Raw genomic sequence first — 22,605 nt, forward strand, 5'->3', positions numbered from 1 at the left:
TTCTGGGATAGATTGAAGAACCACACGGACATGGTCCGGGAAAACCTTCAAGTGGCGCAAGGTTGGCAGAAACGGTGGTACGACCGGACCGCCCCGGAGCCGTGCCTTTGAAGTAGGGCAGAAGGTCCTAGCGCTTAAACGATCCCGTCACGATAAGCTGCAGGTGGTGTGGCAGGGACCGTATCGGGTGGTGAAGCAACTGTGCAAAACCACCTACATGGTAGCTAAATGTGCAGACGGAAGGATCCAGCGAACCTTCCGTGTGAACATGTTGAAAGCCTACCAGGAGCGTCCCGAGGAAGTAGCAGTTATTTGCACCCCTGCGATAGATGACCCTGAGGGATTACCATGGCCCAGGTAGCGTCAGGGACGAGGGAACTTGGCGCGATATAGTTAGCGGTGCAGTTAGGGGAATCCCAGAAGGCCCAAGTTCTCCAGCTGTTAGATCAGAGAGGCGGCTTTCTCTCTGCCCTCCCCGGATGCACCACCGCGTGGAGACTCCAGGGCAGACCCCGTTACGCCAAGCGGCGTACCGAGTTCCTGAGTCTGTCCGAGAAGGGATGTTAATGGAGATTAGGGAGATGCTCGATCAGAGAGTGATTGAGCCGACCGAGAGCCCCTTGGCTTTTCCGGTAGTCCTAGTGCCTAAGAGAGATGGGACGACTCGGTTCTGTGTAGTCTACCACAGGCTCAAAGACCGGACTGTGACTGACACGTACCCCATGCCCCGAGTAGATGATTTGTTACACCGCATCTCTCGTGGTAAGAGAGATCGGCCTTCATCACATTGGGACTATACCAATTTAGGGTAATGCAGTTTGGCATGAAGAACGCTCCGGCGACGTTCCAAAGGATGGTAGATCGACTCGTCGATGGCCTCCAGGACTATGCTTGCGCGTTGCAATCGGAGTTAGCCACCTAACCAAAGAAACAGCCCTAAGCCGACCCCGTTGGGGTCTAGCCGGGTCTGTCACTGGAAACAAAGGGGGGAGTAATGTGATGGTTCCTACAGTCACCCTACCCCTCAGTTAATGTTATCCAGTGACATGAAACTCTTTAATGTGTTACTAATAAAAATTTATATTAATGCCTTATTTTGTAAAAGTTTGCACACGGCACACTAAGGTCTGAGAGATAATCTAATAAAGATAATGTGTGCTCTTTATCTCCCAGACTTAGTGGTCCCGGTGTCCTGTTGTATTGCTCCTCCTCCCCTCGTGGTGTCCCTACCTATAAAAGGCGACACCTGTCCCATAATAAACAGTTATTCCTTTTGTTGTACCTAAAGACTAGTCTTGCCTGGTTATTTGGGTACTGGATAGCGACATCCCTTTACTTTGCTTGGGGATATTGCCTACAGATTGCGGGGAATTATTGTCCTGAAGGGAGAAGTCGCTCTTGGTGGAGAGGGAGAACCTGAGGTCCCTGGTCGGTCCGTCACACCGACACTAGCGGAGCAATATCCGTAAGGACCCCGAGCGGCAGCAAATCAAAGTTTCCCCGGGACAGCCGGCGTTTGTACGATAGCCGCACTGCCTGATCGCCACCTCTCTAGCGGCTCCAGTGACAAGGGATCCCCAGTCTCTGCGAGGGTGTCTGGGCTACGAGAGCCGAAGTCCATGGGTAGGGCAGGTGATACAGGGATGAGGTAGGACGGGAAGGGGAGCCAAGCGGCAGTAGGTTGAAGCTTCCCCCGGGATGGACCGCGGGACAGCCGGCGTGGGTCCGATAGCCGCGCTGGGGCAGTTATGGTTAATGAGGGTTTTTAGGGTTAATTTAGGGGCAGTAATGGTTAATAGGGTGTTTAGGGTTAATTTAATGCTGAGGACTGAGGGCACGGGCGTAGGAACCGGGGGGGACGGATCCCCCCCAGGAAATCATGCGGGGGGGACCGATAATATAGAAATCCCCCCCAGGGTGAGTGCACTCGGGTGCAGCTGTGAGGGTGCTCACAGCTGCCCGATCGGCAGCTGCAGCCTGCAGGACTGGTTAGGGAAATCCGTGATCTCCCCAACCAGTCTTACAGCTGTATTCAGGTCACACTCACCAGCTGTCTGTAACTGAGCGCCGGGCGACGGGATATGACGATTATATCCAGCCCCGGCGCTCAGCAGAAACAGCTGTCCGCAGCCGCACTGCACAGACTGCGAGCGGCAAACAGAAGGAAAGTTAGAACAGAAATCAGAAAGGAGGAAGCAGAAAGCAGGAAGCAGGACGGAGGAAGAGAAAGCAGAAAGGAGGAAGAAGGAAGAAAAGGTAAGATTTGTGGAGAACCAAGGTGGGTGGGTGGTTGATTATTGGAGGGTCTGATGTGGAGAACAAAGGTTGTGGGGGGGTCTGATGTAGAGAACGAAGGTTGTGGGGGGGTCTGATGTGGAGAACAAAGGTGGGTGGGAGGGGGTCTGATGTGGAGAACAAAGGTGGGTGGGAGGGGGTCTGATGTGGAGAACAAAGGTTGTGGGGGTCTGATGTGGAGAACAAAGGTGGGTTGGGGGGGTCTGATGTGGAGAACGAAGGTGGGGGGGGTCTGATGTGGAGAACGAAGGTGGGGGGGTCTGATGGTAGATTTGTGTGTGCATATACATATGGTAAGGCATGTGTATGGGCACTTGGGCAGGCATATGTGTATAGGGCAGCTGTGTATATGTGCGTGTATGTGCATATGTCTGTATGGGCAGTGTATATGTGTACGTGTGTATGGGCAGTGTATATGTGTACGTGTGTATGGACAGTGTATATGTGTATGTGTGTATAGGCAGTGTATATGTGTATGTGTGTATAGGCAGTGTATATGTGTACGTGTGTATGGGCAGTGTATATGTGTACGTGTGTATGGGCAGTGTATATGTGTACGTCTGTATGGGCAGTGTATATGTGTACGTGTGTATGGGCAGTGTATATGTGTACGTCTGTATGGGCAGTGTATATGTGTACGTGTGTATGGGCAGTGTATATGTGTACGTCTGTATGGGCAGTGTATATGTGTATGTGTGTATGGGCAGTGTATATGTGTATGTGTGTATGGGCAGTGTATATGTGTATGTGTGTATGGGCAGTGTATATGTGTACGTGTGTATAGGCAGTGTATATGTGTGTATCTGGATGGGCAGTGTATATGTGTACGTCTGTATGGGCAGTGTATATGTGTGTATATAAGGAGTGTATTTGTCTTATAGTGTATACGTCTTTGTAAGTATGTGCAAGGGCGGTGTATATTTATGGGGAGGCGTGTGTGTGTGTGTGTGTGTGAGCAGATTACGTATGTTTGGGCAGGCGTGTATAAGGGTAGTGCATATGTGTGAGTACTGGCAAGTGTGTATGTGCAGGCAATTGCAGCGTATACGTGTGTTTTTGTGGGCAGGCATGCGTAAGAGCAGTGCATATGTGTGTATGAGCAGGCATGTCGTACTTAAAGGGAAGATTATGATTCCCTGTAACACGTTTAACCCATTGTGTTTGTGTACGTAAGTGTGTGCATGCGTGTGCATGTTATTCAAGTGTTTAAGTGTGTGGATATGTTCTTGTGTGTATGACGTGTTAGGAGTCTTAGATGGTTCCTTCAATACATCATAGTAGTCTCTGTGGCCGTGTCCAGTGGGGTCCATCTGTGGTTGTAAGATTTGTCTTTTTTTGTGAGTTTCTGTGGGAATTTTCTCCCATTCACCCAGTAGAACGTTTTATGAGCTGAAGGTGATAAACCAAGACATTTTGGACAACACTATGCTTCTAACTTTGTGGGAACAGTTTTGGGGATCATGACTGCGCCCCAGTGTGCAAAACAGCTACTTTGCACCATAACCACTACAGTGCGTTGGTTGTAGGGTCTTACTCTGCCTGCAGTTAATAAAATATTTCTATAAGAGTATTTAAGTGTTGTCTGCTCCCAGACCACAAATGCGGAAAGGGTTAATTGCATCATTGTATTTCTGTAGGATCTTTTGTTAAAATGTTGGCAATTGTGCATTACTTAAAGTATTATTACCAGTTGTTCTAAGTGAAATAACTGAAATATAGGCCAAACTTTCGGTTAATTTTCTTTGACCTGTTTGTTTAATAAAGAGCTTCTCTGTGAAAACTGAACATGATACTTTTTTTGTGCGGAAATTGTACATACACACACACATACATTTATATAAAATTTGCCATGAACAATTCCCAGTTTACTGAACAAGAATATACCCTACCAGTAAAACTGCTATGCCCCCCAGATTTTTAGGGGTTCCTACGCCCATGACTGAGGGTTAATTTAATAAAGTTAACTAAAGGTGCAGTTAGAGGTAAAGCAATCTAAAGGTGGACAATCTAAGGGGAATCTAAATCCTGGGGGCAGTGAAGATTATTAATGTATTTATTTATAAAAGTGTGGTGTCAGTGATATTCTCTGAATGGTTTGAATCTCTGAACGATTCTCTTCCTTCAGTGACATCGCTAGAGTAGGCAGCCAGGCAGGAGGGTTCATTGACCCTAATGAAAGGGGCGGGGCCAATCCTTAGTTTGACTGCAGGGAGGGACTGGGCAAAAGATTCGGATCATGAATCGGATCATTTCAATGACCGACTCGAAATGATCCGATTCACTTTACTGATCCGAACTTCGCATCACTGCTTTGGGGTATATGAAGGGTTAATTCCTTCTTAGCAATTAAGCTTTCAGAGGCAAGGGAGATGTCTACAGTGGAGCTACTCACGGCTCTCTCTCAGTGATTATCAAATTCATTAATACGCTCCCCAGACCATTGCCAGCTACACGATCATCACACAGCTGAGGGATTCCCGGCTTCTGACACATTAATTTGCGGTAAACCACAATTTCCTATGCAATGCTGCCACCGTGTGGTAGCACTTGCCCACCCACCTTTCTTGAGAACCATATTTATCCGTGTAAGTGCTGGCAGCTTTGCCACGAATTTTAACCCTGAAACGGACGGAGGGGGAGCGGTAGGGTGTATGATGTAGCTTGTATGAATGGTGTTTAGCCACCGTTAAGCCCAGCAACTAAACATCGGGCTGAAAAACTGCAGTGGAAAGCAGTTGCCTATAAAGAAGTTTGCAGCAAATTTATAGCAAGACAGATATAGCTTGTTCCAGAGATTATGGGTGGCTCTGAAAAGAGCCTTTGGTGGTGTTGGCTAATTGCCCTGAGGTTACCGATTACCGCACTCACTTGCTCTTGGCAGGCTTGTGGCTCTCGGTCTTCTTGGGCAAGAGCACCGCCTGGATGTTGGGTAGAACACCTCCCTGAGCAATGGTGACCCCTCCGAGCAGCTTATTGAGCTCCTCGTCGTTACGAACAGCGAGTTGCAGGTGGCGTGGAATTATACGGGTCTTTTTGTTGTCGCGTGCAGCGTTACCAGCCAACTCCAATATCTCTGCAGTCAGATACTCCAACACCGCTGCCAGATACACGGGTGCGCCGGCCCCTACTCTCTCGGCATAATTACCCTTGCGAAGAAGCCTATGCACACGGCCGACAGGGAACTGCAGACCAGCTCGGGAAGAACGTGTCTTCGCCTTAGCACGAACCTTTCCACCTTGTTTTCCTCTGCCAGACATACTTTGACTCAACAAATAACCGCGCAGATACTTGACGAAATAGTACGTTACAAAGAAACGCCGCTCGCTTACCCAGCTATTTGTAGCTTCCCCGTGACGCTATTCGTCACTGATTGGTTCCTTTTCAAAACAGCCAATCGGCTGGAAATAGTCTGAGACACCAATCGGTGTAGGCACTGCGGTTTATGGGCGGCCGCATCTTCACACGTGACAACCTCATCGAATCGGAAGCGAGACAGCAGAACGGCCTTATTTGCATGCGGTGCCTATAAAAGGAAGGGCCCGGCGCAGTAACCTTTCAGTATTCGTCACGGTTTTTTGTGTTCCGTGTGGAAAGGAAAGCAGACGCAATGCCTGATCTAGCGAAATCTGCCCCTGCTCCGAAGAAAGGCTCTAAGAAAGCCGTTACGAAGACCCAGAAAAAAGATGGGAAGAAACGCAAGAAGAGCAGAAAGGAAAGCTACGCGATCTATGTGTACAAAGTACTGAAGCAGGTGCATCCAGACACTGGCATTTCCTCCAAGGCCATGGGCATCATGAACTCGTTTGTCAATGATATCTTTGAGCGCATTGCCGGGGAAGCTTCACGCCTAGCCCATTACAACAAGCGCTCCACTATCACTTCTCGGGAGATTCAGACTGCTGTACGCCTCCTCCTTCCTGGAGAGCTGGCCAAGCACGCTGTGTCAGAGGGCACCAAGGCTGTTACCAAGTACACCAGCGCCAAGTAAAGTTCTCTTTGTTCTCTCTCTTTAAACAAAGGCTCTTTTGAGAGCCACCCACACGGTCTGTCTCAGAGCTATGTGAATTATGTAGCCTCTTTTGTTGGACTGCTAGCTCTGGGAAGAGCATTTGTGAGCATTGAAATGTGCTCCTCACTCCTCCAGATCAGCTGGGGTGTTGTGCCCGTCGACCAGACTGCTTGGCAAGAGGAGCCCAAGGTGAAGGGGCTCCTGTAATGGCAACGATCTGTACGCTGATTGGGTATTCCAGCTAATCGCTGATTTCTCCTGCTGGGACCCAAGGGATTAACCCCTTCACCGTCAGACAGAACCAGCGTTGCAGAGAGAAGGGGCTGCTTTAACACTGCGGCTAGCCCAAGCTGAGCTATATCGTGGGTCTATTGTCCTGAAAACAGGATAAGACATGAGGGGACGATAAAGTCATAATAACAATCACACACATACTGGGACATACAGAATTCAGATAACTACCACAGACGGCGCCTATTAACCCTGGGACGTGTCAGCCCCCATTCAAGCGAGGCCAGCCTTTGGACGACACCAGCTGCCGATCTCACCCCATGTTCTGCCAGTAGCTCAATCTATAGCCAGACCCAGCCACTGTTCAGCTAGTTATTTCAAGGTGTGCATAGAAAAGCGCGGGCAGACTCTGGGAGTATGATCATAGCCTAAGAGAGGGTGTGGGTGGCTCTGAAAAGAGCCGTTGGGTGTTTTAGGGTCACGAGTGAACAAGCTTAACCTCCGAAACCGTACAGAGTACGGCCTTGGCGTTTCAAGGCATACACCACGTCCATAGCGGTAACGGTTTTCCTCTTGGCATGCTCAGTATAAGTGACTGCGTCACGAATCACATTCTCCAAAAACACTTTGAGCACACCACGGGTCTCCTCATAGATGAGCCCAGAGATACGCTTTACACCTCCTCTGCGAGCCAAACGGCGGATAGCAGGCTTGGTGATTCCCTGGATGTTATCCCGAAGCACCTTCCTGTGCCTTTTTGCGCCACCTTTCCCGAGTCCCTTACCTCCTTTGCCACGGCCAGACATGATCGCGTTTACTCCACGAGTTCCACAGCACAATACTCGCGTACGGCCGGCCCGCTTTCTTTTATGCGTACTGGACGGACCTGATGGGGAACCGCACCATGCTGCCTCAAGGGGGTGTTGCTTTTTGAATATATGCTTATCGTTGGTTGGCTGGAGAAGCTTCCAAACGTGCCTCAGCCACCGATTGGCTATTTAGGAATATCAAAAGCCCGCCCGCGGGAAACCTTAATGCTTTTGCCTCCCTCACCGCCACGTGATTGCTTTCGACGATCCCTCATTTACCACTAGGTGGCAGCATTTCGCTGTAAATAAACGCCAAACGGAGACCAAGATAAAGGCGGGCTTTTAGCTTTCGCCGTATCGCTGTTAACGGTCACCCAGTACACAACTTCACTAGGTAGGAGGCTAACCAAAAAAGAGGAGAAGAACTAAATAAAAAAAAAGAACCGCAGCTAACGAGCATTTAATTTAAATAAATAAAAAAAAAGATAACTCTCCACACCGAATTCTCTTGATCAAAGGCTGGGTTTTTCAAATCATCGTCCTAGCCTATGAAAAAGAGGGGCGTGATTAAGCGTATCCAATCACATTCACCTCTACTCTATAAAGGGCTTGAGTTGGCCACGGAATCGTTACAGTTACGTTGGATTCGTCGTTGAAGCAGATCGGCGCGCACCAGCATGGCTCGCACCAAACAGACAGCCCGTAAGTCCACCGGAGGAAAAGCTCCTCGGAAGCAGCTGGCGACCAAAGCTGCGAGGAAAAGCGCTCCAGCTACCGGCGGCGTGAAGAAGCCACATCGCTACCGCCCGGGCACCGTAGCTCTTAGGGAAATCCGCCGTTACCAGAAGTCTACGGAGTTGCTTATCCGAAAGCTGCCTTTCCAGCGGCTGGTCCGTGAGATTGCTCAAGATTTCAAGACCGATCTACGTTTCCAGAGTTCTGCTGTTATGGCTCTCCAGGAAGCCAGCGAGGCTTACCTCGTGGGGCTTTTCGAAGACACCAACTTGTGTGCTATTCACGCTAAGCGGGTTACTATCATGCCAAAAGACATTCAGCTGGCTCGCAGGATCAGAGGAGAACGTGCTTAAATAAACGTGGTGTTGGCGAACGCGATTTTCCCCTCACCCTCCCACAAAGGCTCTTTTAAGAGCCACCACATTGTCACTCAAACGAGCTTGTGTTTTGTGTTTCCCTTCGCATGCACGAAATTAACCCTGTTCTTCGCGGCCAAGCTTGAAATATCTCACACCGTTATCCCACTACCGAGCGAGCCGTCAAGCGACCGATTCGCGGCTGGGCATAACGAGTAACGGCAAAGCACAATCTTCAAGCCCGCCCCTATCTCTATTATGTTACGGACAGGGCTCTGAGCGAGAGCGCTGGCCGAATATGTGAATCCATGCATAACACACAAGTATGGAGCTAGGCTTTCAGCGGGTGGCCCACATAGCCGCGGCCGGTGATTAAACGCTTTTTCTTTTTTCGGAGGATATGATGGTTCTGAAAAGAACCTTTTGTGTGAGGAATTAAGTGGGAAAGCACACACCAGAGGCGCTCCAAAACCCACGCCCCCCCTTCTCACTTTCTGGGGGCTGCCTTTTTAGCCTTGGGTTTAGCGGGGCTTTTGGCAGCCTTGGGCTTAGCGGGGCTTTTGGCAGCCTTGGGCTTAGCGGGGCTTTTGGCTGCCTTGGGCTTTGTGGCCTTCTTAGCTGGGCTCTTGCCAGCTTTCTTCGCTTTAACAACCTTAGGCTTCTTGGGACTCTTGGCAGCGGCCGACGGTTTCTTGATCTTTTTCGGGCTTTTCTTCACTCCTGCAGGGGCTTTCTTGGGCGACTTCACAACCTTCTTAGGGGCTACTTTTTTAGGCTTTACGGGAATTTCCTTCTTCTTTGATGTCTTCTCTCTGCTCTCCAGCTGCTTCTTGTTCAGCTTGAAAGAGCCAGAGGCACCGCTTCCTTTCAGCTGGATCAGGGTCTCTTTAGACACCAGACCCTTGAGAGCGAGCTTCAGGCGGCTGTTATTCTTTTCTACGTCGTAGCCGCCAGCAGCGAGTGCTTTTTTAAGAGCTGCGAGAGACACTCCGCTGCGCTCCTTGGACGCAGAGACCGCTTTCACAATCAGCTCGGAGACACTGGGACCGGACTTCACAGGACGGCTTTTTGCAGCTGCCGGCTTCTTCGGCTGTTTCTTCTTGGAAGAGGTTTCTGCCGGGGGAGGCGCCGGGGAAGGAGCTGTCTCGGCCATCTCACTGCCTGGATCCCGCCACAAAACAGTTCAAATCGAACGTAAACACGGGGTTAAACCGCCAGAAGTTTGGCTTTTATAGACGAGCTGCCGCACATTCATTGGTTCATGAGCAGTAGCCTGCGAGCCTATGATTGGACGCCGTTTCTGAAACCTCCCCATGCTGCCGATCGCCGGGGCATCGCTGGATTTGCAGTCAGGGAGAGGGGGGTTTGAAAGGAAAATATATTTACCGTTTGCGCGTAAACGTCTCACCACACTTCTAATTTTAAATCCTAACTCCAAAGCAGTTGAATTTCTTTAACCGTGCAGCCCCCCCCCAAAAAAAAGAAAGAAAAAAAAATGCCAGGGAACAGCACCCAAGAGGTGTGAAATAATAAATAAATAAAATAATGAATACAGATAAAATAAATTTTTTAATACGGTATCACCTATTAAAGATTAATTTACCCTTAAACTTAATCTATAAATTTATATAACCCAATCATTTATTATTATTTAAGAATAGCCTAATATTTATACATTAAAGAATAACATTAAAAATGATGGATATTTTTAACTAATAATAATCAATTAAATAATTTAAAATAAATTGTATTTCTACTGCTAGTGCCTGGCTGCCTGTCGGTCTGATGATTGTCTTAGGACTCGTAGCTGACAAGAGTTTACTTAGGGGTTATTTATTATTAACGTATTATATTATTTATTTATTATTCAAAATAACAAAAGTAATTATTAAGATTAGGTTTTGTCTTATCAGGACGTTTTATGTGCGAGAGTGTGTTTGTGTGTATTAGCGCGTGAGCATACGTTAGTGAGGAAAGGGTTAAGCGTGAGAATGTGTTTGTGTGCATGCACCACTGTGTATTAATGATGTATATACTATTTCTTTAACGTGAGTGCGAGTGAATAGAACTAGAAAGGGAAAATAACAGGAAAGATCCTTGTGAATTGTGTGTGTGAACTCTGTAAAACACAGCTTTACATCTATGATCATATAGACTGACCTCTGTATAATAACACACAGCCTGACTTCTATACAAAACCCCCTGACCTCTGTATAAAACCACACACCATGACCTCTGTATAGTAACACACAGACTGACTTATGACTATACGTTAATATTGGGGGCCCAGAGCAGCAGAGTTGACAAGGACTAGCGTGCCCCCCTCCCCCTGCCCTGTAATCAGCCCTTCGAAGCCTGTATTTTTGTGACAGGGGGAGCCGGCACCAGACTTACTTAAGAGGGCGGGGCTTCCTCTTCAGCAGCCGGCACCAATACATAAACAGGGGAGGGACTATCTAGCCGTCTACTACCTCTCTCATTCTCCTAGCCCCTCCCCCGAGTGTCTGTTTGGATCAACCCCTTCCTTTCTTGTGTCTTCTGGAGATCCCAGATCTGCTCAAGGCAGAAAAAAGTTGGAGGAGGGAGAGAGCGGATGGACGTGAAATTAAATTTTTAATATATTTTTTAAATAACATTTTAAATGGATTCCTGCCTTGAATAGGGAGCCGAGTCCCGCTCCTTAGGTATTTAGTTTCTTGTTGTTCTTGTTGAGTACTTTGATGGTTTTGGCAGCAGTCCCGGTGTTCTTGTTGCGGTTTGGCAGCAGTCCCGGTGTTCTTGTTGCGGTTTGGCAGCAGTCCCAGTCTATTGATTGGTTGCGGTTTGGCAGCTGTCCAGGCGTTCATTGACTTGGTGTTGTGATAAATGAATGCCGGCGAGGAGAGGGTGCCGAACGTTCCTTTAATTGTCACGTAACAGGAGGGGACGCTTCTCCGTGCGGATTGAAAAAGCTCACACAGCTCCCTGACTACGACTCGGATGATTGACTGCCACGCGGGGGCCACTCTCCCACAGCTTCCTGACGGCCACTCGCCCCCCCCCCTCCAGAAGGCCACTCTGGGCCCCCACCCACAGCTTCCAGACTGCCATTTGGGGGCCCACATCCCAAGGATTCCAGGGGGCCACCCGGGGGCCCCCTCCAAACGGCCAATGGGGGGACCCCCTCAAACTGCTTCCGGACTGCCACTTGGGGCCCCCCTCCCAAGGATTCCAGACTGCCACTTGGGGGCCCCCCTCCCACAGCTTCTGGACTGCCACTCAGGGACCCCCCCTCCCACAGCTTCTGAACGGCCACTCGGGGGCCCCCTCCCACAGTTTCCTGATGGTCACTCATGGGCCCCCCTCCCAAGGATTCCAGACTGCCACGCGGGGGCCCACCTCCCAAGGATTCCAGACTGCCACGCGGGGGCCCACCTCCCAAGGATTCCAGACTGCCACGCGGGGGCCCACCTCCCACTCCCAAGGATTCCAGACTGCCACTCTGGGGGCCCCCTCCCAAGGATTCCAGACTGCCACTGGGGGACCCCCTCCCACAGCTTCTGGACTGCAACTCATGGGCCCCCTCCCACAGCTTCTGAACGGCCACTCGGGGGGCCCCCTCCCAAGGATTCCAGACTGCCACTGGGGGACCCCCTCCCACAGCTTCTAGACTGCCACTCATGGGCCCCCCTCCCACAGCTTCTGAACAGCCACTCGGGGGCCCACGTCCCAAGGATTCCAGACTGCCACGCGGGGGCCCACCTCCCAAGGATTTCAGACTGCCACTCTGGGGGCCCCCTCCCAAGGATTCCAGACTGCCACTCGGGGCCCCCCTCCCACAGCTTCCAGACTGCCACTCGGGAGGCCCCCTCCCAAGGATTCCGGACTGCCACTTGGGGTCCCCCCTCCGAAACCTTCCAGACTGCCTCTCAGGGGCCCCCCTCCCAAGGATTCCAGACTTCCACTTGGGGTCCCCCCCTCCCAAGGACTCCAGACTGCCCCTCGGGGGCCCCCCACCCAAGGATTCCGGACTGCCACTCGGGCCCCCCCTCCCAAAGCATCCGGACTTCCACTCAGGGGCCCCCTTCACACCGCTTCCTGGCCTCATAATGTGTATTTATACCAGCAATGTATTATATATATAAATAAAGTTAGTTCCATTTATATGTGATGGCTCAGAGTAGTAGTATTGTTCGACAACTAAATAATGGATAATAAATTACACTGACATACTATATACAGTGTGTGACGGATCGTCCTGTGCCCCAGACTGGACACATCCGCCTGTCAGCTCCTTCCCTCTCCCAGTAAGCGGACACGCTGTGGCTGTCCGAAGAAAGCAGTCACAGACCAGCACTTCCCTCAATCATGAGACAGAACTTCATGCTTTGAGGTTAAAAACAGAACTCTCTTTATTACAAACACACAGAACTTATATACAATCTCCATTCACTGTGCACCAAACCCAACCCCCAATCCTATCAGCCACATCCCATCACAAATCCCATCAGCCACATCCCCTCACAAATCCCATCAGTATACAGGGGATGTATCAGGTGAGGGGATTAAGAGATACAATGGGTTCCCCCACATGTGTTATCCCCCCTGTAGTGCGGGTGCCGTCTGGGCAGATAGGGCTGTGCTGGCTGATTAAGAGCCCCAGCCGGATTATAGGATCGTCTCTTTGAAGGCTGGAGCTGCAGCCACATTCAAACCGGGTACACATAAATATAATAATAATAATAACAGTGAAGATCAGACAGGGTTCGTCACATTACTCCCCTCTTGTGCAAACGTCCGGCAGACACAGCCAGATCCCTAACGGATCGACTTGGGGATGACCGGGCCTCTACTGTCTCTAGTCCTGCGGGGTAGGGAGAGCGGGCGTGCGGCCTCTGGGGCACCCTGGCAGCCCCATGTCAGTCACCCAGGCTCCTAGGCCTGGCCCGTAGTCAAAGGGTAAGAGGCCAGCCCAGAAGCCTCTCCAGTGGGCAGCCCTCTTTAGTCTCCTCTGCAGGCATGGGAGACCTTTCTCCAGGGCTTCCTTTCCCCTCTGGGCCCTCAGCCCAGACTCGGCTCCCTCCCAACCTGATGGAACCCTCCCATGGTTACCCTGACTACGGGCTTGTCCCGAGTCAGCTCCACATTCCCCCACCCAAACAACAAGAGCCCACTCCAAAGCAGCAGCAGTTTCACTTACCCCTACCTGGCTCTCCGAGCTGGGGCTCGTTTTGCCCACTGGACCATGCCGCTTGGGAGAAGTGCCGGTTGCCCTTCCTCCCATACTTGGTGACAGCCGCTGGGGAGGGTCGCCGCCTGTGCCCCCTCCCGGATGCTCGTGCTGGGGAGAGCCAGATAATGGGGGTGTAAGCTGTGGAGGGCAGAGGTCAGCGACTCTCTGCCCAGTTGCCAGTGCTTCTGCTGGTGCAGGGAACGGTGCTGGGCAGAGAACAGCGTCACTCTGCCCTGGGGCCAGCTCTTCCGCTGGTGGTTCCCTGGTAGCAGGTGGGGACCCTTCGCTGTGGGGCGGGCAGAGGCCAGCAGCACTCTGCCCTGTTGCCAGCGTTTCAGCCAGAGCGAGGATTGCTGGTGCAGGACAGAGGTCAGCGACTCTCTCTCCGGGTGCCAGCACTTCTGGTTGGTCCTCGTTAGCCGGCGGGAACACTGTGCTGGGGGATGAGCAGAGGCCAGCAGTACTCTGCCACGTGGCCGGCTCTTCAGCCGGTCTGGCATTTTGTGGTGCTGGGCAGAGGATCGCGTCGCACTGTCCTGGTGGGTCCCTGCTAGCAGGCAGGGACCTTTCACTGTGGGGCGAGCAGAGGCCAGCGGCACTCTGCCCCGGTGCCGGCGCTTCAGCCGGAGTAGGAGGGGCGCATGGTGCTGGGCAGAGAACAGCGTCCCTCTGCCCTGTTGCCGGCGTTTCAGCCAGAGAGAGGATTGCTGGTGCAGGACAGAGGTCAGCGACTCTCTCTCCTGGTGCCAGCACTTCTGGTTGGTCCTCGTTAGCCGGCGGAAACACTGTGCTGGGGGGTGAGCAGAGGCCAGCAGCACTCTGCCCCGTGGCCGGCTCTTCTGCCGGTCTGGCATTTTGCGGTGCTGGGCAGAGGATCGCGTCGCACTGCCCTGGTGGGTCCCTGCTAGCAGGCAGGGACATTTCACTGTGGGGCGGGCAGAGGCCAGCGGCACTCTGCCCCGCTGCCGGCGCTTCAGCCGGAGTAGGAGGGGCGCATGGTGCTGGGCAGAGAACAGCGTCTCTATGTCCTGTTGTCGGCGCTTCTGCCGCCTCTAGTGGAAACCCATAGACCGCTGCCTCAAATTCCGGCGACTGCATGCGGTCCATAATCGCCCGGAAGACTTCCTCCCAAAAGTGATTGCCCACTTTCACCTCTTCGGGCTCTGGCTGCAATACCAGGGGTAGAGTGGCTGAACCTTCAAGTCCGGAGGCTTGCCAATTACAGTGAGCGGCCTCCGGAGCTCGCTCTGTAACATCTGTCGGCTCACACTGCAGGGCGTAGCTCCCCTCGAACAGCGCCAAGTATTCTGCCTCGAGGCACCATTCTCTGTCTACTAGTCTCTCAAGGTCTTGGCTGAGTTCACTTGTTGCAGTGGGCGGCAGGGCTCTCCGGCGCTTGTCACTAATGTCCCACCATCGGTCCATGTTGCCATTGCCAAAGACACCCCTTTCCTCGAATGCTTCCCACAACAGGCCAGGCCCGCCAACATCCATCCCTTCCGGAGAATGGGGCTTTCTGGATTTTCGCTGCGGGCCTCGGGCTTCCCAGTATATGGCTCGGTACTCCTCTTCGAGCCCAATCTCCTGTCGGACCAGCCTCTCTAGCTCTGCAACCTCAACTGGAGACGCAGGTCCCCCGAACAAGTAGAGCCTCCCATTCACCTGGTCCCTGATTCGTTGTTCTAGGGTGGGCAGCTGTGTACCTTGGTGGGCGCTCCACTTTTCTAGGGCCGCTCTCCATCTCACGAGCTGGGCTCGGGTCCGTCTCTCAAACTCCCATACTGGAGTCTTCGATTCGAGGGTCTCGACTCCCCTCCAAGTCACCCCGCATCCCGGTGACTGTTCAATCCACTCCATCTGTGGATCCGTTTGGCTCTTCCTCGCCAGGGTATAACTTTGTTCTGCGGCTAGTTGCTTTGGTCCGCTCTGGTCTGGAAGGAGTAGATCCCACCGCTTGCCACCAATGTGACGGATCGTCCTGTGCCCCAGACTGGACACATCCGCCTGTCAGCTCCTTCCCTCTCCCAGTAAGCGGACACGCTGTGGCTGTCCGAAGAAAGCAGTCACAGACCAGCACTTCCCTCAATCATGAGACAGAACTTCATGCTTTGAGGTTAAAAACAGAACTCTCTTTATTACAAACACACAGAACTTATATACAATCTCCATTCACTGTGCACCAAACCCAACCCCCAATCCTATCAGCCACATCCCATCACAAATCCCATCAGCCACATCCCCTCACAAATCCCATCAGTATACAGGGGATGTATCAGGTGAGGGGATTAAGGGATACAATGGGTTCCCCCACATGTGTTATCCCCCCTGTAGTGCGGGTGCCGTCTGGGCAGATAGGGCTGTGCTGGCTGATTAAGAGCCCCAGGCGGATTATAGGATCGTCTCTTTGAAGGCTGGAGCTGCAGCCACATTCAAACCGGGTACACATAAATATAATAATAATAATAACAGTGACGATCAGACAGGGTTCGTCACACAGTGCTGCAGAGTATGTTAATGTATTCTGTTACAGTATTATATAATTGTGGCATATTTGTCATATATATATTCATTGTCGCTTCCCAATGGTATTTCTTTGATTTACTGTAAAAGTTATGCCATAGTTAGTGTGACGGAAGCCTCCATCACTGGGGCCACTGGAGAAGCCTGACTGGCAGCCTCCTCCCTATTGACTATGGGCCCTGGGTTTGTAGAGACTTCTGTGGCTACCCCCAGCAGTATCATCCATCACTGGCTGAGGGGATTATCTCCAGCAGACAGCCAGGATCTGCCACCAGGGAGTGACCACCATTCTTTGATGTTTAATGTTGTATAAATCAGTCTCCCCCCCCACCTATTGTATTGTTAATCCTGTTACTGCCCCTGTTGTCTCTGAGAGGCAGATTAAGAGGGCGGTTTGTTTCCCAATATCTTGTTTTATGTAAATGTGTGTTTTGCTGGATACATCCAGTCCTGTGTGTGAGAAATAAATCAGTCTTCGTTTGGTTTTACCCTACACTGAGTCTCGGCGAGTGACTGGGGAACCGGGGAAAGAGTGTTGTCCCAGGCTAAGGGAGCACAAGACAGCGGAGGTAGTCGGTCGGACTAGCCAGCTCCGTAACAGTTAGTAAAGGCAGATAGATGCCCAGACTATTCTTTAATTCTCTGATCAGGCCCCAGTTACCCCTGCATTCCTGTGAAAATATTTTGTCGTTCCATGTCAGTAATGTCACAGAGCTGGCTAGTACGACCGACTACCTCCGCTGACTTGTGCTCCCTTAGCCTTACACACATGGCTAGATATAGCCAGCAAAGCGAACATTTACATAAACAGTCAGGTATTGGATTACAACGGCTACAGAACCGCCCCCTTAATCTGGGTAATTTGGACTCCCAGGGGCAATAGGGTCATTAAAGTGATTAACAATACAATGGGGTCCCCACCTCCACTATATATTACTGGCCAACATTTCCAGGGAAAAGAATGGTTTGGCCGGTGTCAGACAATTCTTGCGTGGAAAGAGTTAAAATGCTAGCAAGTTAAATGTCCATGGGTTGTCTAGTGTTTTTTTTTAAACGTATGATTCGATGGGTAAATTGAATTGGCCGGGTTCAACAATGTCCCAGATAACACGGGGGGCAGGGACCACACGTCACATTTCCAATTTGAAAAATGCACACCTCTCAAATGTGGCCTTTTAACCCCCCAGACGAGGACAACAGTCCCACTCGCCAGGGGAGGGAGGCAGGGTCCATAATCTGTGGGTAGCACTCCATCACACTGTTGAGGTGTAAATATACTAAGTATGCACTGAGTTCAGCCTTTGGAAATTGAGAAACAATTTCTTTTTAGTGCCTGGATTAACTAGCAAATCCGGCAACACTGAAATCTGGTACAGAAAAAGATGGAAAATCTTTTAGTTATCCCACCACTGACACCACATTTGTCACGGTCAGGACTACTTGCCAAGCTGTGACGGTGTGGAGGGTGTGGGCATGAACAGAGCCGGCCTTAGGTGTTCCGGCGCCCTGTGCAAACTACCCCCCTCTGCTGCTTCAAACTACCCCCCCTGCCCCTTCAAACTACCCCCCCTGTCCCTTCAAACTACCCCCCTCTGCCCCTTCAAACTAGCCCCAACTCTGCCCCTTCAAACTACTCCCCCTGTGCCTTCAAACTACCTCCCTCTGCCCCTTCAAACTACCCTCCCTCTGCCCCTTCAAAAACTACCCCCCCTCTGCCCCTTCAAAAACTACCCCCCCTCTGCCCCTTCAAACTACCCCCCTGCCCATTCAAACTACCCCCCCTTGCCCCTTCAAACTAACCCCCCTGCCCCTTCCTTCAAACTACCCCCACCCTCCCTACTTCTCCTTATCCTAACTTACCTTGAGGAGTCCTGCCGGCATTTCATGTTGAGCGGCGGAATAGTCCGGCGCTCAACATGAGATGCCGGCACTGCGATGGAGTCACGGAGAGTAAGGGGCGTCAATCGGTTGCTGAGAACTTCACGAGCAACCGCTCGGCGCCCCTGCCCGGGACATAAATGAAAGCATTGTTGTTTTTTTTTGTTGTTGTTTTTTTTTAACTTTATTTAACATCCTCCATGTTAAATAAAGAAAAAAAAACTTAATTTAACATGGAGGATGTTACATAAAGTTAAAAAACCAACAACAAAAAAAAAAAAACAATGTTTTCATTTAGGTGCAGAGGGGGCGGCAGCGGACCCCACGGCGGCATCGGAGGAGGACCCCGCAGTGGCGGAGGAGGACTCCGCGGCGCCCCCTGGAGTGTGGCGCTCTGTGCAGTCGCACAAGTCGCACACCCCAAAGGCCGGCCCTGGGCATGAAGTGGTAAATAGCACCAGGCCTCTGTATTTACTATCTTCACCACTTAACAAGGCATCAGTTATACCAAATGAACCCCCAAATCCTGCCTTTATCCCCTCAGGTAGTCTGCCACCACTCACGATTTTGATACCGGATTTGTGAGAAATCCGAACTAGAACATTTATCTCTCTCTATATACCGTATTGGCTCGAATATAGGCCGCACTTTTTTCCCCCACTTTAAGTCTTTAAAGTGGGGGTGCAGCCTATATTCGGGGTCTAGCGCCCGACGCCCGGGACATGTAGTCCCGGGCGCCGGGCAGGCGGCGGGGTTAGGATACAGATCCCCTGCAGCGGTGCAGGGGACCCGTATTCTACTCCCCGATACGCTCAGACAGCCTCCCCTGCCAGCACTTCCCACGGGGGGGGGGGGTGCCGGCACGGGAGGTTGTCTAAGAGCATCGTGCGGACCGTCCGCACGATGCGTTTTACCTTTGCCCCCCCCGCGTTTTACCTTTGCCCCCCCCCGCGGACTTACGTAGATGTCCCCCGCCGGCCCTGCAAGACAGCCGGGAGTCTGCTCCGGTAAGTCAGGGGGGGGCGGAGGAGGACAGTGGTAGCATATCTCGGGGAGGGAGGACAGTGGTAGCATATCTCGGGGGGAGGAGGACAGTGGCAGCATATCTCGGTGAGGGGACAGAGTGGCAGCATGTTTTTCGGTGCTTTTTTAAAGAAAAAAACTTTTTCTTTAAAAAAGCACCAAACTTTTAGGGTGCGGCCTATATACGGGGGCGGCCTGTATCCGAGCCAATACGGTATATCAACCCACCACGTATTTGCCCGAATATAGGCCTCACTCCCCCCCCCACTTTAAGTCTTAAAAGTGGGGGTGCGGCCTATATTCGGGGTCTAGCGCCCGACGCCCGGGACATGTGTCCCGTTATGATACAGATCCCCCGCAGCGGTGCAGGGGACCTGCATCCTACTCTCTGATACGCTCAGACAGCCTCCCCTGCCGGAGATTGTTTATGCTCGCGTCGCCGCAGCATACAACGAACATACGGTGAACATCTGCGTGATGTACTTTAACAATCTTCCTTTCCAGTACTTCCCGCGGCGGAGGGGGTAGAGTGGCAGCAAATCTCGGGAAGGGGGGGATAGAGTGGCAGCATATCTCGGGGGTGGCAGAATTTTTTTTCTTTAAAAAAGCACCTAATTTTTAGGGTGCGACCTATATTCGGGTGCGGCCTATATTCACGCCAATACGGTATATATCCTCTAGAACTTAATAACAATACGGTAGCGTGTTATCCTCTCTTAGGGTTTGTGGATATCTATAGTAGAACCAGAGCCGGCCTTAGGTGTTCTGGCGCCCTGTGCGGACTACTCCTCTGACGCCCCCCCATCCCCCAAAAAGAAAGGAAAAAAAATCTTGTCACGAAACTCCCCTTTCTCACTATCTATCCCCTCTCCCCCTTTATCACTATCTACCACCTCTGCCCCTTTTCATTATCAACCACTTCTGCCCCTTCTCACTATCTACCACCTCTGCCCCATCTCACTGCCTTCCCCTCCCCCCCATCTCACTACTTCTCATTATCCTTACTTACCTTGTTGAGTCCTGCGGTGGGAGCGGGAGGCGTCCATCTGCCGCGGTGCATGTTCACAGCTGAGCGCTGGAATATGACATCATATTTTGGTGCTCAGCATGAAACGCCGGCACCGGACGGAGTCACGGAGAGTGAGGGGCACCGAGCGGTTGCTGAAAACTTCACGAGCGACGCTCGGCGCCCCTGCCCAGGACTTAAATTAAAACATCGAGGGGTTTTTTTGGAGGATGTTAAATAAAGTTAAAAAAACCAAACATACTAAAAAAACAATGGTTTAATTTAAGTCCCGGCCACACAGGTCGCACACCCCTAAGGCCGGCCCTGACTAGAGCCCAAAGACAGACTTGGATTATGAATATTTTAATAACAAAAAGACAAAGATTACACAGTGCCACAATTACAAAAAAACAAGACGTACAAAAGAAAACCAAAATGGCAAACAGTTCTTAAAACGATGGGACTTAAACACAGGACCCTCACTCACGAGTTTCTTCAATAAGCTGGCCTGTGGGAACTCCTTAAGTCCAGACGGTTTTTTTATGATGTTGTTCCGATCAGAGTATATCGTGAAGTTCTGCATTGAGGTCGCTGCTTTGCCCCTAAATCAGATTCTGTTTCAAGAAAACATCCCTCTGACCACATGGCCAATTATATGACACCTTTTCCAAGAATTGGTTCCCATCTTTGATAAATTATGGTGGGGTAAAGGTGATGGAAAACCCCTCCACTTAAGATAGGAATGGAATTCCTACGACTAAGGATCCTTATCAGTTAGGCCATGAATCACCACAGGGGTCCTGGGAAGATGACACCTCTTGCCAGATCAGATAAGGAGGGCATGTACAAAGAAACTGATTTAGATCAACATTGCTAACACAAATGAATTAACCACCTCTGCTGGATTATCCTTCCATGTATCCACTACATTATATGAGTTAATCATGACAGCTACACTTCCGTATACTACAGTGCTGGCGAGGTTCCTGATAGGCTGTATTTCCTGTTAATCCAAGTCTTGTATGTCCGGTGACTATGGGCAGAGGGATGCAACGTCTGGCGGGTGTACCTAACCTGTTTATAAGCCCGTGTGTTTCCCAAATAAAGAGTCCCCGTTTTGCCTCACTACGAGTCTCGTCTTGCTATTTAGTTAAGGCTCGGTGCTGCCCTTATCAGGGCCTCCGAGCCCCGCAATGGCCGTACCACATTAAACCGGTGTTTTCGGGGGTGATCCTGAAGGAGCGGCGGCGATCCCCGGTAGCTCGGGGCAGGGGCGTACCTAGAGTATTTGGCACCCGGGGCAGATCCTGTAAGTGGCACCCCCCCAAAAATGTAAAGACATCTACAAAATTATGTTGGCAAGAATATTCATTGCACCAATTTGTAAACTGTATGTAAACTGTAAACAACAAGAAATCTGAAAAAATAAATTAATAACTTATAAGTAAAATAAATACGTTTAAATAACATTTACTGAACATATAATAGTGCTTTCTTTAATAACCCTCCAAAAAAAACGGCGTCCACATTGCCCACATAGAACCTGACCAGCACCCAAATTACACACACATAGGACGTGCCATCTTTGCCCCCAAACAGCCCAGCATGAGTCAGCATTGTTCCCAAACAGCCCAGTGTACGCCATCTTTGTCCCATAAACACACTACCTGTGCCATCTTTGTCCCATAAACACCCTGCCTGTGCCATTTTTCTCCCATAAACACCCTGCTTATACCATCTTTGCCTTTTTGACAAATCAACTATACACCTATGATTAACACAAACACTTTTACAGTCACTCACTAATTCACACAATAATTTATTCTTTCACACAAATTATTTACACATATTCATTGATGCATTCTCACAAATTCATTAATTCTCTCACTCATTCACACAATTCATCCACACATTAATCCATTCATTTTCACTCTCATTCTGACTCTTTATTTCAATATTCTTGCTACCCTCCTTTCTCCCTATCTACCCATTCTCACCCCCTTCTGCCCTATCTTGCCCTTCTTACTCCCTTCTCCCTATCTACCCCGTCTCACTCCCTTCTCCCAATCTACCCCCCCTAACTATCTACCCTCTCCCCCCTTTGAAGTTCACTTACCTTTCAGGAGTCCTGGGGTGGGGGTGCAAGGCCTCTGTCTCCCAGCTCTGCCACTGTATGGAACAGCATGGTAAGTGTGGATTGGTAAATGTGTGAGAATGATGTACTTTAGAGCATAATTATATAATGAAAAAGACATTGGAAATGGTACAGCATAACACCCATCACTCTCACACATTTACCAATCCACACTTACCATTCCAGATGCCACACATACCAATCCACAGATTCCACACATACCAATCCACAGATTCCACACATACCAATCCACATTTGCCAATCCACACTTGCCAATCCACAGATTCCACACATACCAATCCACACTTACCAATCCACAGATTCCACACATACCAATCCACATTTACCAATCCACAGATTCCACACATACCAATCCACAGATTTCACACTTACCAAT

At 50.6% G+C, this 22,605-nt stretch overlaps 5 protein-coding genes across 5 annotated transcripts; 2 read left to right on the top strand and 3 right to left on the bottom strand.

The window, feature by feature from the left end:
* Positions 1 to 5,062: 5,062 nt before the first annotated feature.
* On the bottom strand, positions 5,063 to 5,574 carry LOC128468946 (histone H2A type 2-B-like). Its single transcript, XM_053450755.1, has one exon. The coding sequence runs from the start codon at positions 5,550 to 5,552 to the stop codon at positions 5,160 to 5,162; it is 393 nt and encodes a 130-aa protein (XP_053306730.1). The 5' UTR covers positions 5,553 to 5,574; the 3' UTR covers positions 5,063 to 5,159.
* A 283-nt stretch (positions 5,575 to 5,857) lies between these two features.
* On the top strand, positions 5,858 to 6,334 carry LOC128468989 (histone H2B 1.1-like). The gene has a single exon (XM_053450793.1). The coding sequence runs from the start codon at positions 5,903 to 5,905 to the stop codon at positions 6,281 to 6,283; it is 381 nt and encodes a 126-aa protein (XP_053306768.1). The 5' UTR covers positions 5,858 to 5,902; the 3' UTR covers positions 6,284 to 6,334.
* A 689-nt stretch (positions 6,335 to 7,023) lies between these two features.
* Positions 7,024 to 7,370, bottom strand: LOC128469037 (histone H4). The gene has a single exon (XM_053450834.1). The coding sequence runs from the start codon at positions 7,339 to 7,341 to the stop codon at positions 7,030 to 7,032; it is 312 nt and encodes a 103-aa protein (XP_053306809.1). The 5' UTR covers positions 7,342 to 7,370; the 3' UTR covers positions 7,024 to 7,029.
* A 641-nt stretch (positions 7,371 to 8,011) lies between these two features.
* Positions 8,012 to 8,500, top strand: LOC128468906 (histone H3). Its single transcript, XM_053450721.1, has one exon. It carries the CDS (start codon positions 8,022 to 8,024, stop codon positions 8,430 to 8,432), a length of 411 nt encoding a protein of 136 aa, XP_053306696.1. The 5' UTR covers positions 8,012 to 8,021; the 3' UTR covers positions 8,433 to 8,500.
* Positions 8,501 to 8,836: 336 nt separating this feature from the next.
* On the bottom strand, positions 8,837 to 9,614 carry LOC128469041 (histone H1B-like). Its single transcript, XM_053450838.1, has one exon. The coding sequence runs from the start codon at positions 9,586 to 9,588 to the stop codon at positions 8,923 to 8,925; it is 666 nt and encodes a 221-aa protein (XP_053306813.1). The 5' UTR covers positions 9,589 to 9,614; the 3' UTR covers positions 8,837 to 8,922.
* Between the last annotated feature and the right edge of the window lie 12,991 nt (positions 9,615 to 22,605).

Source organism: Spea bombifrons, chromosome 11 (genome assembly GCF_027358695.1).
Source record: "Spea bombifrons isolate aSpeBom1 chromosome 11, aSpeBom1.2.pri, whole genome shotgun sequence".
In the NCBI taxonomy this organism is placed as follows: Eukaryota; Metazoa; Chordata; class Amphibia; order Anura; family Pelobatidae; genus Spea; species Spea bombifrons.

Excerpts from the sequence above, each read along its gene's own strand:
- LOC128468946 (XM_053450755.1), bottom strand. The coding sequence starts at position 5,552 with ATGTCTGGCAGAGGAAAACAAGGTGGAAAGGTTCGTGCTAAGGCGAAG.
- LOC128468989 (XM_053450793.1), top strand. The coding sequence starts at position 5,903 with ATGCCTGATCTAGCGAAATCTGCCCCTGCTCCGAAGAAAGGCTCTAAG.
- LOC128469037 (XM_053450834.1), bottom strand. The coding sequence starts at position 7,341 with ATGTCTGGCCGTGGCAAAGGAGGTAAGGGACTCGGGAAAGGTGGCGCA.
- LOC128468906 (XM_053450721.1), top strand. The coding sequence starts at position 8,022 with ATGGCTCGCACCAAACAGACAGCCCGTAAGTCCACCGGAGGAAAAGCT.
- LOC128469041 (XM_053450838.1), bottom strand. The coding sequence starts at position 9,588 with ATGGCCGAGACAGCTCCTTCCCCGGCGCCTCCCCCGGCAGAAACCTCT.